The sequence below is a fragment of the Danio aesculapii genome, chromosome 22 (genome assembly GCF_903798145.1).
Source record: "Danio aesculapii chromosome 22, fDanAes4.1, whole genome shotgun sequence".
Taxonomy (NCBI): domain Eukaryota; kingdom Metazoa; phylum Chordata; class Actinopteri; order Cypriniformes; family Danionidae; genus Danio; species Danio aesculapii.
This window is the reverse complement of record NC_079456.1, coordinates 30,420,126-30,435,999: the sequence shown is the minus strand read 5'-3', so window position 1 is coordinate 30,435,999 and position 15,874 is coordinate 30,420,126. Positions and strand designations below refer to the sequence as shown.

General features: G+C 35.8%; 1 protein-coding gene across 2 annotated transcripts in view; it reads right to left on the bottom strand.

Annotated features, from left to right (window-relative positions):
* Positions 1 to 15,874, bottom strand: part of si:dkey-49n23.1 (semaphorin-3D) — a 132,891-nt gene that overhangs the window by 24,498 nt on the left and 92,519 nt on the right. For both annotated transcript variants that reach the window (XM_056447524.1, XM_056447525.1), the window contains exon 3: positions 554 to 714. In XM_056447524.1, the coding sequence (XP_056303499.1) occupies positions 554 to 714 (161 nt within the window). The remainder of the gene's footprint in view (positions 1 to 553; positions 715 to 15,874) is intronic.

The window sequence follows — 15,874 nt, the reverse complement described above, 5'->3', positions numbered from 1 at the left end:
CAAACACAGCTGATCCAAATAAACAAGGTGTTCAAAAGAGTCTTGAACACATTCATTAATGGCATCATATGTGTTTGATAAGAGTTGGAGCGAAACTGTGCAGAGCTGCGGCCCTCCAGGAATCGAGTTTGAGACTCATGCTTTAAACTATTAAGGTCAAGAATTTTTTACTTTTCAACATCAAAAGCTCTTCAAGATCACACAATGCAATTCAAAAGCACAAATAAGTGAAAGAAAACATAAATCAACAAATATTGATTGTTTTTTTTACAGTGTAGACATAAATAGATATAACATGAATGTGCTGTCAATAAATCTGACATATACCCAACTTTGTAGAATTGTATGATACAATTATGTCTTGAATCTCTTTTCTCTGCTAATCAACGAAAGCTTTCGGAGAGGCCGTGAAGTTGACATCACAGATGTTCAGCTTCACGTGAACAGTAATACATTGTGTAGCGCTGGTCTGTTTTCATTTTGGTGACCCCTATCCTGAGGATCTGCATGTGACGTCAGGGGCTGTCAGATGCTGGAGGTTGTGTGAGCTGACCTTGCGTGACGGCTGTGTGAGGCTGTCAGAGTTCAGCATGTAGATGTGGTCTCGGCCCCCAACCAGCAGCCATCCGCGGTCCTCATCCAGCAGCAGGGCCTGATATGCTCCTCCTTCCCCACCATCCCAGAACACTGCAGAGCCGTTCCTCGACCTCAATTCTGCAAGACAAACAAAGGTTTGAGAACATTTAAAGTGTTCAGATGCAAAAGACACTGAATACAATCTAAAATGTTCTTCTAAGATGAGCATTTTTCTCAGCCTCCTATGTTTATGATCAGTTATTTCACTTAAAGGCAATGAAAAGAACATTCATTCATTATCATAAAAGATAAATAACTGGTCAAAAACACAGGATCCTGAAAAAAAAATGCTAATTTTAGAAGAACATTTCAGACAGCACTATTGAGACTTATAATCTGCAATATTCATTTGGTATTTTCACGTTTCAGTTGCTCCAAACACTCAAATGATGATTTCAGTTAGACGTTTTCCTGTATGCTAATCAAAAATAAGCTTAAAGAAATGACTTTTTAAGTGTCAAGGATAACTAGAATTTTCTGAGTAAATATTTAATATTTACACAATTACTTCATGTAATAAATAAAATGAGTGGAAAGAGTTAAATATTAATATTCATTTACTTGTCATAAACCTAGTAATATATAGTAAATTTTAATAATGGATATGTCGCAACAGATATGTAGTTCCCAGCATGCTTTGCATGCAATCCAAGATGGCGCCGATGACGATGGCAGCCTCCGTGTCGTACTCTACAGTAGTGTTTGTGTTTTTGTTAGTTTGTCCTGTCTCGAGTCATATTCCTACAATTAGTTTCACCAGAGACAAGGTTGCTTACAGGAATGGGGATAGGGCCTTGTATAAGCAGGCCAAATACACACTGGAAAGGGAGATCAGAGTCACAAAAAGGAACTATTCTGAGAAACTAAGGAGTCAGTTCTCTTCCAGCGACTCAGCATCTGTGTGGAAAAGTCTGAAAAACATCACAAACTACAAGACACCATCCCCCAGCACTGTAGACAATGAACGACTTGCAAACGACCTGAATGAGTTTTACTGCCGGTTTAAGAAAACCCCCCACACCCACTCTGAACTGCTCTTCACGCCACCATTAACACCTCCACCACCCCCTGCCTCCCTCATACCTGCCCTACAGTTTAACGAAGATGAGGTGCGCCAGGTCTTCCGGAAACAGAAGAGGAAAAAAGCACCAGGCCCAGATTTTATAACACCAGCCTGTTTAAAATCCTGTGCTGACCAACTGGCCCCCATCTTCACCCTGATCTTCAACAGATCACTGGAGCTGTGTGAAGTGCCCTCCTGCCTCAAACGCTCTACCATCATCCCCATCCCAAAGAAACCCAAACTTACAGGACTAAATGACTACAGACCGGTGGCACTAACATCTGTGGTCATGAAGTCCTTTGAAAAACTGATGCTGGCCCACCTGAAGGACATCACTGAGCCCTCACTGGACTCTCTTCAGTTTGCCTACAGAGCAAACAGGTCTGTGGATGATGCAGTAAATATGGGACTGCATTATGTTCTGCAACACCTAGACAGACCAGGGACCTATGTGAGGATCTTGTTTGTTGACTTCAGCTCGGCATTTAACACTATCATCCCAAAACTTCTCCTGCCCAAATTAACTCAGCTCTCTGTGCCCACCTCTGTCTGTCAGTGGATCAACAGCTTCCTAACGGACAGGCAGCAGCTGGTGAAGCTGGGAAAATTCTCATCTAGCATCCACACAATCAGCACTGGCGCCCCCCAGGGGTGTGTCCTCTCCTCACTGCTCTTCTCCCTTTACACGAATGACTGCACATCAAAAGACTCCTCTGTGAAGCTCTTGAAGTTTGCAGACGACACCACACTTATCGGCCTCATTCAGGACGGTGACGAGTCTGCTTACAGACAGGAGGTTAAGGAGTTGGCTGTCTGGTGCAGTCACAACAACCTGGAGCTCAACACGCTCAAAACAGTGGAGATGATAGTGGACTTCAGGAGAAACCCCCCTGCTCTCCCCCCACTGAGCATCATGGACAGCATTGTGGCAGCAGTGGAGTCATTTAGGTTCCTGGGCACCACCATCTCTCAGGACCTGAATTGGGACACTCACATTGACTCCATTGTCAAAAAAGCTCAACAGAGGCTGTACTTTCTTCGTCAGCTGAGGAAGTTTAACCTCCCAAAGGAGCTGCTGAAACAGTTCTACACCTCCATCATTGAATCAGTCATCTGCACATCAATAACTGTCTGGTTTAGCTCAGCTACTAAATACGACCTCCAAAGACTACGTCGAATAGTTCGGACTGCTGAGCGAATCACTGGTACAACCCTTCCTATTCCCCAAGAACTGTACTTATCCAGAGCGAGCAGAAGGGCTGCCAAAATCACTCTGGACCCCTCACACCCAGCACACTGCCTCTTTGAACTTTTACCTTCTGGTCGACGCTACAGAGCACTGCGCACCAGAACAGCCCGACACAGAAACAGTTTCTTCCCTCAGGCAATCCATCTCATGAACACTTGATGATAATAATTGCGAAACTAACATCACTACTTGCTATACACTTTTATACACATATACACTTATTTAACAACACACTTTACATGCCAATTTGCACATAACAGCTGCACATATAACATTGTATATAGTAATAAACATGTACATGAACTTGTCAATCTGTATATTTGCACTCACTACTTACTTCTATTTTTTTAAATATATTTATTATCTGTTTTTTGTCCTGTCTCTGTAATGCTGTTGCACTGTGAAAGCTCTGTCACGAAAACAAATTCCTAGTATGTGTGAACATACCTGGCAATAAAGCTCTTTCTGATTCTGATTGAATTAAATTGGGACATTTTGGAAATAAAAGCAGTCTTAGATTTGAAGATTAAGAAGAGTTTTGAGTGCGTTTTTTTAGTTTTAAGGTTACCATCTTCCAGAGGAGTAGCGCTCATGCGTTGGGTCTTTGCATTAACACAGGCTCTGAGATCAGTAAGCATTTAAAAAATTTGCTCTTGGGCTCAATTTACTTAAAATAAAGTAATATAATACATTTTAAATGGAAATGCATTACTTAACTAAACCAAGTTACACCAAATGTACTAATTAGTCTAACTAATAAGATTATTTAAATGGATAAATGCAGTTCCGTCTGCTAAAACAAGAACCTGACAGTACTTGGTTCATTTAAATAAATTTAAACTCAAAAATAAAGATAATCAATTACCTTTTACTTAATTCATTTAGGATTGTTAGGTTAAACATAAAGTAAATTTTACATGTTATTGACAAGTTATTTGTACCTGAAATAGGATTGAAATTTGTTCAAATTGTTATGAGGATTTTTTAAAGTTAATTATTAATTAAAAGAGTTTTTTTTTTGTTCAGTGTACACTTTAAGGTTCCAAAAACATTTACATTACAGACATTACAGTCATTTAGCAGATGCTTTTGACCAAAGCGACTTACAATTGAGAAGTCATTCAGCGATTCAACAAGAAGAGACAATACACACAAGAAGTGCTATTATACAAAGGAACTGTTTGTATAATTGCTCAGAGAATTAAGTGTTACACTGAGGAAAATGATTCAAAGATGATTCATTGGTTTACAATTTTTTTGTGGTTGTGAACAATTTATTTGGGTTGAATTTGAACAAACAAATTAAGTTGAACATTACTAAATTTAATTTGTTTGGTTAAATTCAACCCATATAAATTGTTTGCAAATTGTTTGAATTTTTTTAAGTGTAGAGTAGGGGGGGGGGGGGTTAATGAGAGAAAGAGAGAGATTGTGCTTTAACAGGTGGTTTGTCAAGATCATTCACCGATGTTAGGCACACTTCATAAATTCACAAAGTGTTATTTGTTTATTTATTTTTTTTTTTCCAAAAAGAGCGATAACTTTAAATTTATACCCATTCTGGTCCCCTATAGAAACTTTCAATGAACAGCTGTTTAAAGATTCTACCTTTGCTTTTCATTATAAAGAACATTTTGAGGATGGAAAAATTCTATAGATGGTAAAAGGGTTTAAAGACTTGTATGGCTCAGTTTACCATACAAGATGACTTGTACTGAGATGTGTAGAAAATCCTTGACATATTCAGTAGAGACAGCAAACCTGAAATTTGTAGACAAAGAGACTAACGATTGACATAAGCGAGGCTAAAATTTCAGTTTTAAGTCGAGATAAAGAAGGTGTCACAATCATCAGGGATCTAATCTTTGTAGATCACTAATAGACACGCAGCTCGCCATAGAACTACAAATCTGACATTATATCTGCCACAACAGATCCAGTCATGCACCGCTCACACGCACCTGTTCCAAATTCCGCTGATTGCACACATTCACAGCCAGAGAATTGTCAAGGACTGATTACATGGACTTTAAATGCAGCACGCACACACACACACACACACACACACACACACACACACACACACACACACACACACACACACACACACACACAGACACACACACACACACACACACACACACACACACACAAACACACACAAACACACACACACAGACACACACACATCTCTTTGCTGAGTCTTGTTATACTGTTACTGTGAACATTACGATACGTTTCCCTTGCCTTGCTTTGCCCTGTTTTGACCCTCGCCTTGTTTGTTTGTTTGTTTACGTTGCTTGCTACCTGTACTGACCATTAGCCTGTTTAATGACTACGACTCTGGATTGCCTATATACATCTGTTTGACCCTGTTGACCGTTGCCTATCTGACTATCCTGTTAATAGACCGCCGCACCTCAGTTGTGAGCATCCCATTGACATTACAGTAGGTTATGGAAAATTATTTTAAAAAATTCTCTCAGGGGTGTTTACTCATTGTTTACCTATACACTCAATTTTTAAAATTAACATTCATTCATTCATTTTCCTTCAGCTTAGTATCTGATTTATCAGGGGTCGCCACAGCAGAATGAACCGTCAACTATTCCAGCATATGTTTTACGCAGCAAATGCCCTTCCAGCTGCAACCTAGTACTGGGAAACACTGGGAATACACTCTCACATTCACATACTCTCATACACTACGGCCAATTTAGCTTATATAATTCACGTATAGTGCATGTCTTTGGACTGTGGGGTAAACCAGAGCACCCGGAGGAAACCCACACGAACATGGGGAGAACATGCAAACTCCACCCAGAAATGCCAACTGACCCAGCAGGGACTTGAAACAGCGACCTTCTTGCTGTGAGGAGACAGTGCAAACCATTGAGCCACCATGCTGCCCTGACATTTATTACAATATAATAAAAGAATATTCTCTTTAATCATAGAACTTTGAAAGTCTTAAACCCAGTAACACTTCAGCATTTTCCAATGAGTTATTCAATGAGAGACCTTAAAGGGTTAACCATATATTTGGCAACAAGTCCTAATTTTGAACTGTGATTGAGGTTGAAACTTGTTTGATCAGGTTCACCGCACGGTGATCCTGATCCTTGAGCGATATGTAAAATAAACATCCAAATCATGCGCTGCAATGATTATGGCACGCTCACATTCCAGATATCAGCGTCATTCACATAATCACACAAACACACAGACACGTCCACACCTCAGCAAACCCCCCTCCTCATTGGTAGTTACAGAGATCAAAACAACCCTCCCAATTAAACCCAATTAACCCTGAACACGCTCCTTGACAGCTGCACTCCAGCTACCCACCACTCCAGTGGGACGAGAGGCCCAGAGTGTCCCACGTATGTGCCATAAAGTGTGCATAATTGCGCGTGGATAGAGGTGTCAAAGCTGTTGTGGTAATACACTTTGACGGGTGTTTTCTTTGCCACACAGCCTGTCCTAATATCGATGAAAGGGAGTCAAGAAGTTGCACAGGAAATTGCTCAAGATCTACAGTCTGCATTCTTCACGTCACCGTCTTTTGGCTCGGCCATGTCAGGGTGAAGGTTAAATGGTGCATCTGGATGTTACCTTCCTGTTCTCTTTTTTTTTTGGCAAATAAATTTGGCAGAAAGCAATAACGTGTTGTGAACTTTTCATATTTTTTCACATGTGGTTCACTGAACTAAATTCACTGGCAGACAATTTCAGGTCAAAATGAAAGGTGTGTTGCTTCCGTGTGATCAACTGAGATATTCAACAATAAATCAAGCATTTACTCCCCTAGAGTTTTAGATTTTATTTAAATCAATTCAGCCGATCTCTATGTCTGGCAGAGGCACTTTTAGCTTAGCTTAGCATAAATCATTGATTCGGATTAGACCATTAGCATCTCCTTCAATGAATTCAAGAGTTTCAATAATTTTTGTATTTAAAGTTTGATTCTTCTGTAGTTAGCATAATACCATTGCATCTGCGGCAGCAAAGTTACTTGATAATTACACAAGAAAAAGAGTATAGTTCCTAGCCATATCGGTCTAGAAAATAGCGACCTTTCATTTTCCATCAGTCTTAGTACACAACGTATGCTGAAAAACACGATGTCTGCAACATTGTTGCAAACTATTTATAATTACAAATAACAAATAATAACAAAGGTGACGCAGTGGCGCAGCAGGTAGTGCTGTCGCCTCACAGCAAGAAAGTCGCTGGTTTGAGCCTCGGCTGGGTATTTCTGTGTGGAGTTTGCATGTTCTCCCCGTGTTTGTGTGGGTTTCCTCCGGGTGCTCCGGTTTCCCCCACAGTCCATAGAAATGCAGTACAGGTGAATTGGATAGGCAAAATTTTCCGTAGTGTATATGTGTGAATGAGTGTGTATGGATGTTTCTCAGAGATGGGCTGCAGCTGGAAGGTCATCCGCTGCGTAAAACATGTGCTGGATAAGTTGGCAGTTCATTCCGCTGTGGCGACCCCAGATTAATAAAGGGACTAAGTTGAAAAGAAAATGAATGAATAAATGAATGAATGAAATAATAACAAAGCCTATTTTCATTATCTCAGGAGTTTAAACTGACAAGAAAACAAAACACATGCAGAAATGTAGTTTGTTGCTGCCTGAGTATCTGAAGCACAAGCTGTAAAGGCTAAAAATAGATGGAAGCAGCAGCTCATTTGCTTTTAAATAGACATATGTAACATCATGATTTTGAATAGTACCATGGTGGAACTTACACATGAGGTATTTTGAGCTGAACACTTACAGACACATTCTGGGGGCATCTAAACACTATATTAATGCTCTTTTGCCTAAAAACATCACTTCCAGATTGCTTGAATATTATTTATATTTATATCACTTATGTACTGACATTTTAAAATGTTAGTTTTATTTAAATCATTACCGTTAACATTACAAAAAACATTAAAAAACTATTAAATAATACAAACTAAATATAAAATTGTGTTTATTAAAAAAGTTATAGCATAGATATAATTTATATAATTTAAATATAAATATAAAAAAAAACAATTTATAAACAATATTTTATTTTATTAAAATGTTTAATTATCATTTTATATTATTATTTATTTAATATTAAATATTTCAAATATTATTTTCCAGTGATGGGTTTCGGCTGGAAGGGCATCCGCTGCGTAAAACATATGGTGTATAAGTTGACGGTTCATTCCGCTGTGGCGACCCCAGATTAATAAAGGGACTAAGCTGAAAAGAAAATGAATGAATCATTTCAAATATGAATTCATAAATTTTGCTCATTATTATCATTTTAATGATACATAATAAAAAAATAAATACAAATATATCCTAACATGCTTAAACATAGCTGCCATAGTTATGTTTAAGCAAGTTAAGATATGTTTTTATTTATCTTTTATTTATTTAATTTATTTATGTATTTATATATATAAGCCAGCTTTTGTCTTGGCCTTAAATTTCAACTATAAACGAGACTTGTAAAGTCTCTTTGCCAAAAAAAAGAAGAGTAAATAATAACTTTGAAAAAAGCACGACCATAATTAATCTCATTATGTAAATTACCATTATGCAATAATTATAAATTCATTCATTAATTTTCATTAAGCAGATGCCCTTCCAGCTGTAACTCATCGCTAGGAAACATCCATATACACTCATTCACATACATACACTACAGACAATTTAGTCTATCCAATACATCTGTACCACATGTCTTTGGACTGTGGGGGAAACCGGAGCACCCGGAGGAAACCCACGCGAACACGGGAGAACATGCAAACTCCACACAGAAACGTCAACTGACCCAGCTGAGGCTCAAACCAGCGACGTTCTTGCAGTGAGGCCAATTTATAATTTAATTATTTTATAACTTTTTTATTATTTAATTTCAGTTAAATAATTAATTTTGTTTATTATTGTTTTAATAATGATAGTTAAAAATTTAAAAAAAAAAAAAAAAAAAGTTTTTTTTTTAATACAAGCCAGCTTTTGTCTTGGCCTTAAATCTTAACTATAGACCATTTCAATGTGGTGATGCCTTTGGCCAATGAACATTTCCTGCTTGTTATCAAACTATTTCATAACTGTAACAATTTAATCATAATTTAACGTTAAAACAGCTATCAAAACAGTATTTAGCAATATCTGATTCTTTTTAGATTCTCAGAAGCTAAAAAAATTAAAAATGTAAAATAGGAAATATGCTGGGACCATTGTTTTTGTTTACATCCCTCAAAATAATCTAAAAATGAGATTTGTAAAGTCAGTGAAATCTCTATGCCAAAAAAAAAGAAGAGTAAATATTATCTTTAAAAGCACGACCATAATTTGGCTAATCTTGTTATGTTAATTCACCATTATGCAACATTTATAAACATAAACCTCAACTAAACATTTATAAACATATTGTCCTGCAGTTATTATAATTATGTTCATATAAAACAAACAAAAAATCAAGCAAAATTCCATTGGCTTTGAGTTTGCAAATCCATGCAGAGTAGATTCTAATGCTTTGTCTTTTTCTCTCTCAAATAAAGCTCATTTATATGAAAAACATGTTGCTGCGCTGCCACTAAAAAAGAAAAACAGCCAGAAACACGATCCTTTAAAATACATTGAGCTAATTACCGATTTGGCCGCACGTGTAATCAAAGTGAATGTGATTAATGTGTGCCAAATGTGTCCTGGATCGTGTTTCCAGTTTCACGTTTCGGTTTGAGTTTTCATACTCCATTAAAGCCGCACATTCATGATTTATATAATGGCACAAGGCGATTTCTCACATACAAGTCAAATAAATCTGAAAATTGGTTCAATGTTGATGTGATCCGTCATGAGCGTCTCTGCACCTGTGCAAAGTTTCCGGAAAGAGCCGTTTTCTGGAAGTTCATCAGCTCTGGAGAATTTGGCAGCAGTTCATATTGTGAGTTCATCTACAGGTGCTCTGTACTTTTGATCTTTCTTCTTTCTAACTATATGTTTTTCTCTTTGTTGTCAGCCTGTTAGTTCAAAATATAGAGTCAAAACTTATATTGATTCATTTTAGTGTTGAACAAGCTGACAGTTTTTCCAAAAATTTTGAAAATTATTAATGGCACTAAAAGAAATGACTGGGTGTTGTCAGATCTAATGAATTGACCCTCATCATTTTAAAATTGTAATATTGTAATAGTGTCATGATAACTAGACTTTTCTAAGCAAATATTTAATATTTACACATTTGATTAATGTAATAAATGAAATGAGTGGAATACGATAAATTTTATTATTCATTTACTTGTACTATTTAAATATTTTCTAATCGTAGCAAAGCTAATATTATGTAAATTTTAATAATGGATATGCCACAATGGATATTTAGTTCCCACTTCCTATCATTCTTTGCAAGTGATTGTTTAATCTTCATTAGTTAAAAAAATAAAGAAGAGTTTTGAGTATGTTTTTTTGTTTGTTTTAAGGTAAGTACCACCTTGCTTTGAGTCTTAGCATTTTTATTATCAGCATTATTGTTTGATACTTCACTCAGAGAGCCATCATGTGCTAACACTATCTCTGAGATCAGTAAGAATTTTTAAAGTAAATTTGCTCTTGGGTTCAATTTGCTTAGAATAAAGTGCAATAATAACACATTTCATAATGTGTCTTAATTAAACCAAGTTATACCAAATATACTTATTTGTCACTAATCAGATTTATTTAAATTGATTAAAGAAATGTTCCTTCTGCTAAAACAAGAACTAGACATTACTTCGTTCGTTTAAATAAATATGCACTTAAAAATAAATGTAATCAATTAACTTTTACTTAACTAATTTAGTTAAAAGTAAATTTTACATGATTTTGACAAGTTAATTGTACCTGATATTAGATAGTAAAATTTAAGTGAATTTTTTTCGTGCAAACTGTTACAAGGATTTTTTTAAGTAAGAGTTATTTTTTCAGTAAGGATATTTTTTAACTTTATTACATTTTTGTAATATTATTAATTTAAAAAATATATATTTTATATCATTTAAATGAAATAGTAAATTACAATTGTAATATTGTATAATTGTTGTCTATTATATGTATTATTTTAATTTATTACATTTTTTTTCTAATGTTATTTTTGTTATTTATTTATTGACTGTTTTAATAGTAATTTACAATTGTAATAAATATATATATATATATATATATATATATATATATATATATATATATATATATATATATATATATATATGGTTTATAAATGGTTATTTATTTATAATTTTTTTTAAAATGAAATAGTAATTTACTATAGTAATAATAATATTGTATATTTGTTGTACATCATATATGTATATATATGTAAATATATTTTATTACATTTTTCAAATTTATTTATAAAGGATTGTTTCTATAAAAATTTTAAATGAATAGTAAATTACAATTGTAATATTGTATACTCGTTGTGTATCATACCTATGTTTAAAAAATATATATATAATTTATAATATAAAATATAAATAATTAAATAATTTTTTACATTTTGAGACAGAATATAATTTCCAACATTATTTTGTTATTAAAAAATAAATCCAAAATTTATTGTTGAGTTTCAAATAATTGAGTTTCAGTAATTTTTCTATTTACAGTTTGATTCTTCTTGACTATTACTCAAGAAAAAGAGTATAGTTCCTAGCCATATCGGTCTAGAAATTAGCAACTTTTTTCCATCAGTCTTTTTCCATCAGGTTTAGTTCACAATGTGACTACAGAAGAGTCACGTTTTATATAGGTTTAAATTTGGAATTCGACTGAGATGCTAATGGTCTAATCCGATTCAATGATTTATACTAAGCTAAGTTAAAAGTGCTCATGGAGATTTGCTGAATGGATTTAAAAATGGTACAAGTCAACTGTTTAACTCTGGGGGACTGTTTTTATATATATGTTCAGATATTATTAAAACAAAAACACTTTCAATATGTGACTGATTTAAGTTCAGTCCATAACTGAGCTCATTTGTTACAGTCCTAATCTCATGTTTTGTTCCCTACGGTGTCTGAGTTTGTTCAAACCATTCACATCCACCATGAAAACAGTCTGTAAATCTCAGAGGTTTGCATCACCTCAGACCAGACATCTGTATTTCACTGTGGACAACAGAATGAGCGCTGAGATCATGAACATGTGCTGATCATGTGTTATGTGCTGGATTCCCACAGTTTTTTCATTTATCCATGTTCCAGATAAATACAGGAAAATCCCCATTTGCCACCCACTTTTCATTACTGAACTCACTTTTCTAAAGTAGTGCACAGTGTGATGTCTTTTCAACTGAAATATAAAGACGGGGTGGAGCAAATAAGCAGCTCCTCCTCTTTAAAATACAACAGCCAATACTGTTTTGTTTATATTATATGAAACTTAAAATCTGCCAAAACAATCTGAATTTGAGAGAGAGAAGGAGATTAAATCAGAAATGCTGAAAGTCTCTTTTGTTTTCCGCACTGTGAACAACATTGCACTGTCAAAGCTTCACTATCACTTCATTTCAAGTGTTTAATGAGTTGCTGAGTTGTTTATTTTCAAGATGTTTAGCTTTCAGGCGTATTACAGAAAACAGGACGTCAGCGAAGGACGTGTTTACAGCACCATGTCGTATTGTTTGTTTGATCCTTTAATGTGTTTTGCTTGCTGTCAGTTTGGATATTTGTTTCATTATTCAGAGAAGTAAACTCTGGCAGCACTTTCCAAGACAAGAAGCCAAACTGGGATTCAGAACACTGTTTTTTTATTTACATGACACCGTTTTAAACCTTTGGCCATTAGTTTCCACAAGAACAGTGTGGAAAATGCTGAAAATGCAAACGTATTCACTCAATCATTTACTTAATGAGGGTAAAATACAGTAAATATATATATATTTTTTTTACAGTAATTAAATATATATATTTTTTTAACTATTAAATATGTTTAAAGGCACAGTATGTAATTTTCGCCACTAAAGGGCACATTTTCAAAACAAACATAAGTGTAGTTTGATGCTAAAGTGACTGAGTGTGGAATCATGGGGGTTGTTGTCTTCATCACATCCTATGGGACTCATGAAGATGGAAATCATGATGATGATGAGCTAAAGTATTCAACACTTTTTATCATGGTAGTATGAAGCAGAGTAAAGCTGAATGCTTTAAAGTGAAATAAGAGCCTGATGCTGCGTTCACACCAGATGTGGATGAAGCATCAAGTGAGAGTGATTTACATGTTAGGTCAATGAAAAAGTGAGACACTGCTCGCTACAGAGCCGTTTGAGCTCCAGGCGAGGGGGAGCTTGAGCTCTCTCTCCTCCTCCTGTAAGCTGTTTTAATGCGTACACCCATCCCACCCCTAACCCCAACCCCCAGTGACACCACTTGTAGAAGAAGTGCAAGGAAGGAGGAGCTGGAGCTCAAGCTCCCCCTTGCTGGAGCTTTGCTCTGCCCAAGTGGCTCTGCAGTGAGCACCACTTGGAAAAAGTCACAGATAAACATCCTGCGGTGCAATTCGCATGAATGAGGCGGCGTGAGTTTTGTGCGTTTGACATGCATAAAGTGCGTTTGCTTTCATGTGAATCACTCAACTTGGAAAATTTGAACTTCAGCTGACATTCGTGCCGCATTAACCAATCAGCAGCTTGCTCTTGTAGGAGAATGATTATGACGTAGTGCCTGTTGTTAGTGTCCCAAGGGTTGTTGAAAAATGAAAAGACTGGTTGAGATGACTAGAAAAGTCAATTTGGTTCAACAAAAAAATTCATTCATTTTCCCTTGGCTTATTTATCCTTATTTCCTTATTTATCAGGGGTCGCCATAGCGGAATGAACCGCCAACTATTCCAGCATGTGTTTTATGCAGCGGATGCCCTTCCAGCCATACACCCATACACACTCTCACATTCACACTGTCACATTCACACACACACGCACGCACGCACACACACACACACGCACACACACACACACACACACACACACACACACACACACACATAATGGCCAATGTAGTTCATCCAATTCACCTATACCGCATGTCTTTGGACTGTGGGGGAAACCGGAGCACCCAGAGGAAACCCACGTGAATATGAGGAGAACAGGCAAACTCCACACAAAAATGCCAACGGGACATGAACCAGCAACCTTCTTGCTGTGAAGCGACTGTGCTAACCACTGAGCCACTGTGCTGCCCTAACTAAAAAAATTTAAGACGTGAATTTTTTTTACACTCACGAAAAATTACTTTTGCTGCTTGTTTAAACTATGTATTATTTATTGAAATTCTTAAGTTTTTTAGGGGACAGCTAAATTATCTACTTAATTTTGTAATAACAAAACATTAAGTTAACCTAATGGATTTGTGCTGGAACAACATGAATGAATTGTGTTGAATGCAGCATTTTAACAGTGTACAGTGTAAAAGATGATCCGTGTCACTACACTGTAAAGCCCCCAATAGTTAAGGTAACTCAAATCCTTTGAGGAAACTGATTGCAACAAATCATTTAAATTCAAAAACTAATCCTAATGAGTACTCTGAACTTAATCTATTTGAGTAAACAAAGCAATCTGAGCACAGTAAAACCCAATAAATGAAGAGAACACAAACCAACAGAGTACTGTAAAACCCAATAAGTTAAGGCAACTGAAACTGTTTAAAGGAAACCGATTGCTACAAATCATATGAGTAAAAAAAAAAAACTAATCTATATGAGTACTGTGAACTTACTCCATTTAAGTTGAAGTAATGAGGTATTCAAACTCTTTTAAAAAGAGTAGAATTAACTTTCAGTAAATTTTGAGTTAACTATACTCATTTCAATTGATAAAGTTGACTGTTAGCTATTACAGTGTAGTTAAAATGTATTATTTCTCTCGATTTGAACATTCTTAGAAACATTTGGCATAAGTACATAAAAACCACACCAAAACTCAAGGGTGTGTAACATCCTTAACATGGAGACACAGTACACTGTAAAAAAAGTTGACAAAAAAATCACACAACAAATGCTTTTATGTTACTTTAACTTAATTTATTTAATCAGGTTTCAACTAAATTCAATTTGCTATACAAAGTTTAACATTTTTTAGTCTGTTTGACAGATTTAAGAGATTACTAGAAAATTATTAGAAATTTTCTTTGGATTTGAACATTTCTATAAACATTTTGGATACATAAGTCAGCAAAATATATAATACTGGTGGTTTTGGGATATTTTAATGAAGAAATCTTACATACTGTGCCTTTAATGTGATGCTTTAAAACTACCCTGAAATGGCCCACTAATTTGTCAGCTGTCAGAAACTGTTTCTTTGTTTGGTACATCAACTTTGTGAACTTGATTCACCAGGCAGTTTGTCTTCTGTTGACTCTCAGTTAAGCATTTCAAAGGCCAAGTTACCGAAACCTCAAAGAATTAAAAGGTCAAAGTTCAAGTCTTGATGACCACTTCTCTTCATGTCCCGAAATGCACGGATTAGCCTTGGAAATGGATTGAGGCCACCCAGAACCCCGTTCACCTCTGAACTGAGAAAGTATCTCTATAAATCCAATCTCAATGAAGCTCAAATCTGGATAATCAGATCCAGATTTTTGTTTGCTGCTTGTGTGTAGGAATGGAGCACGGGTGAGTTCACACTCTTGAGGGATCATAAAACTGGAGCGCTCTGTCTTGTGTCTGACACAAGTCAACTGCGAACATTTGCTTGTAATCCACGAGCACATCAAACAGAGCGGAGATTCACTGGGACTTTGCCAAACACCTGGAACAATCCATCGCCATTAGCCGACAGTGAAACCTTTCAAAACAGACACTTCTCAGAAATCGGAAAGTGTAACTGTAATGAAACACAGAAACTTTAAGGAAAGAGTTCAGCAAGACATAAAATCTGTGGCATCATGAG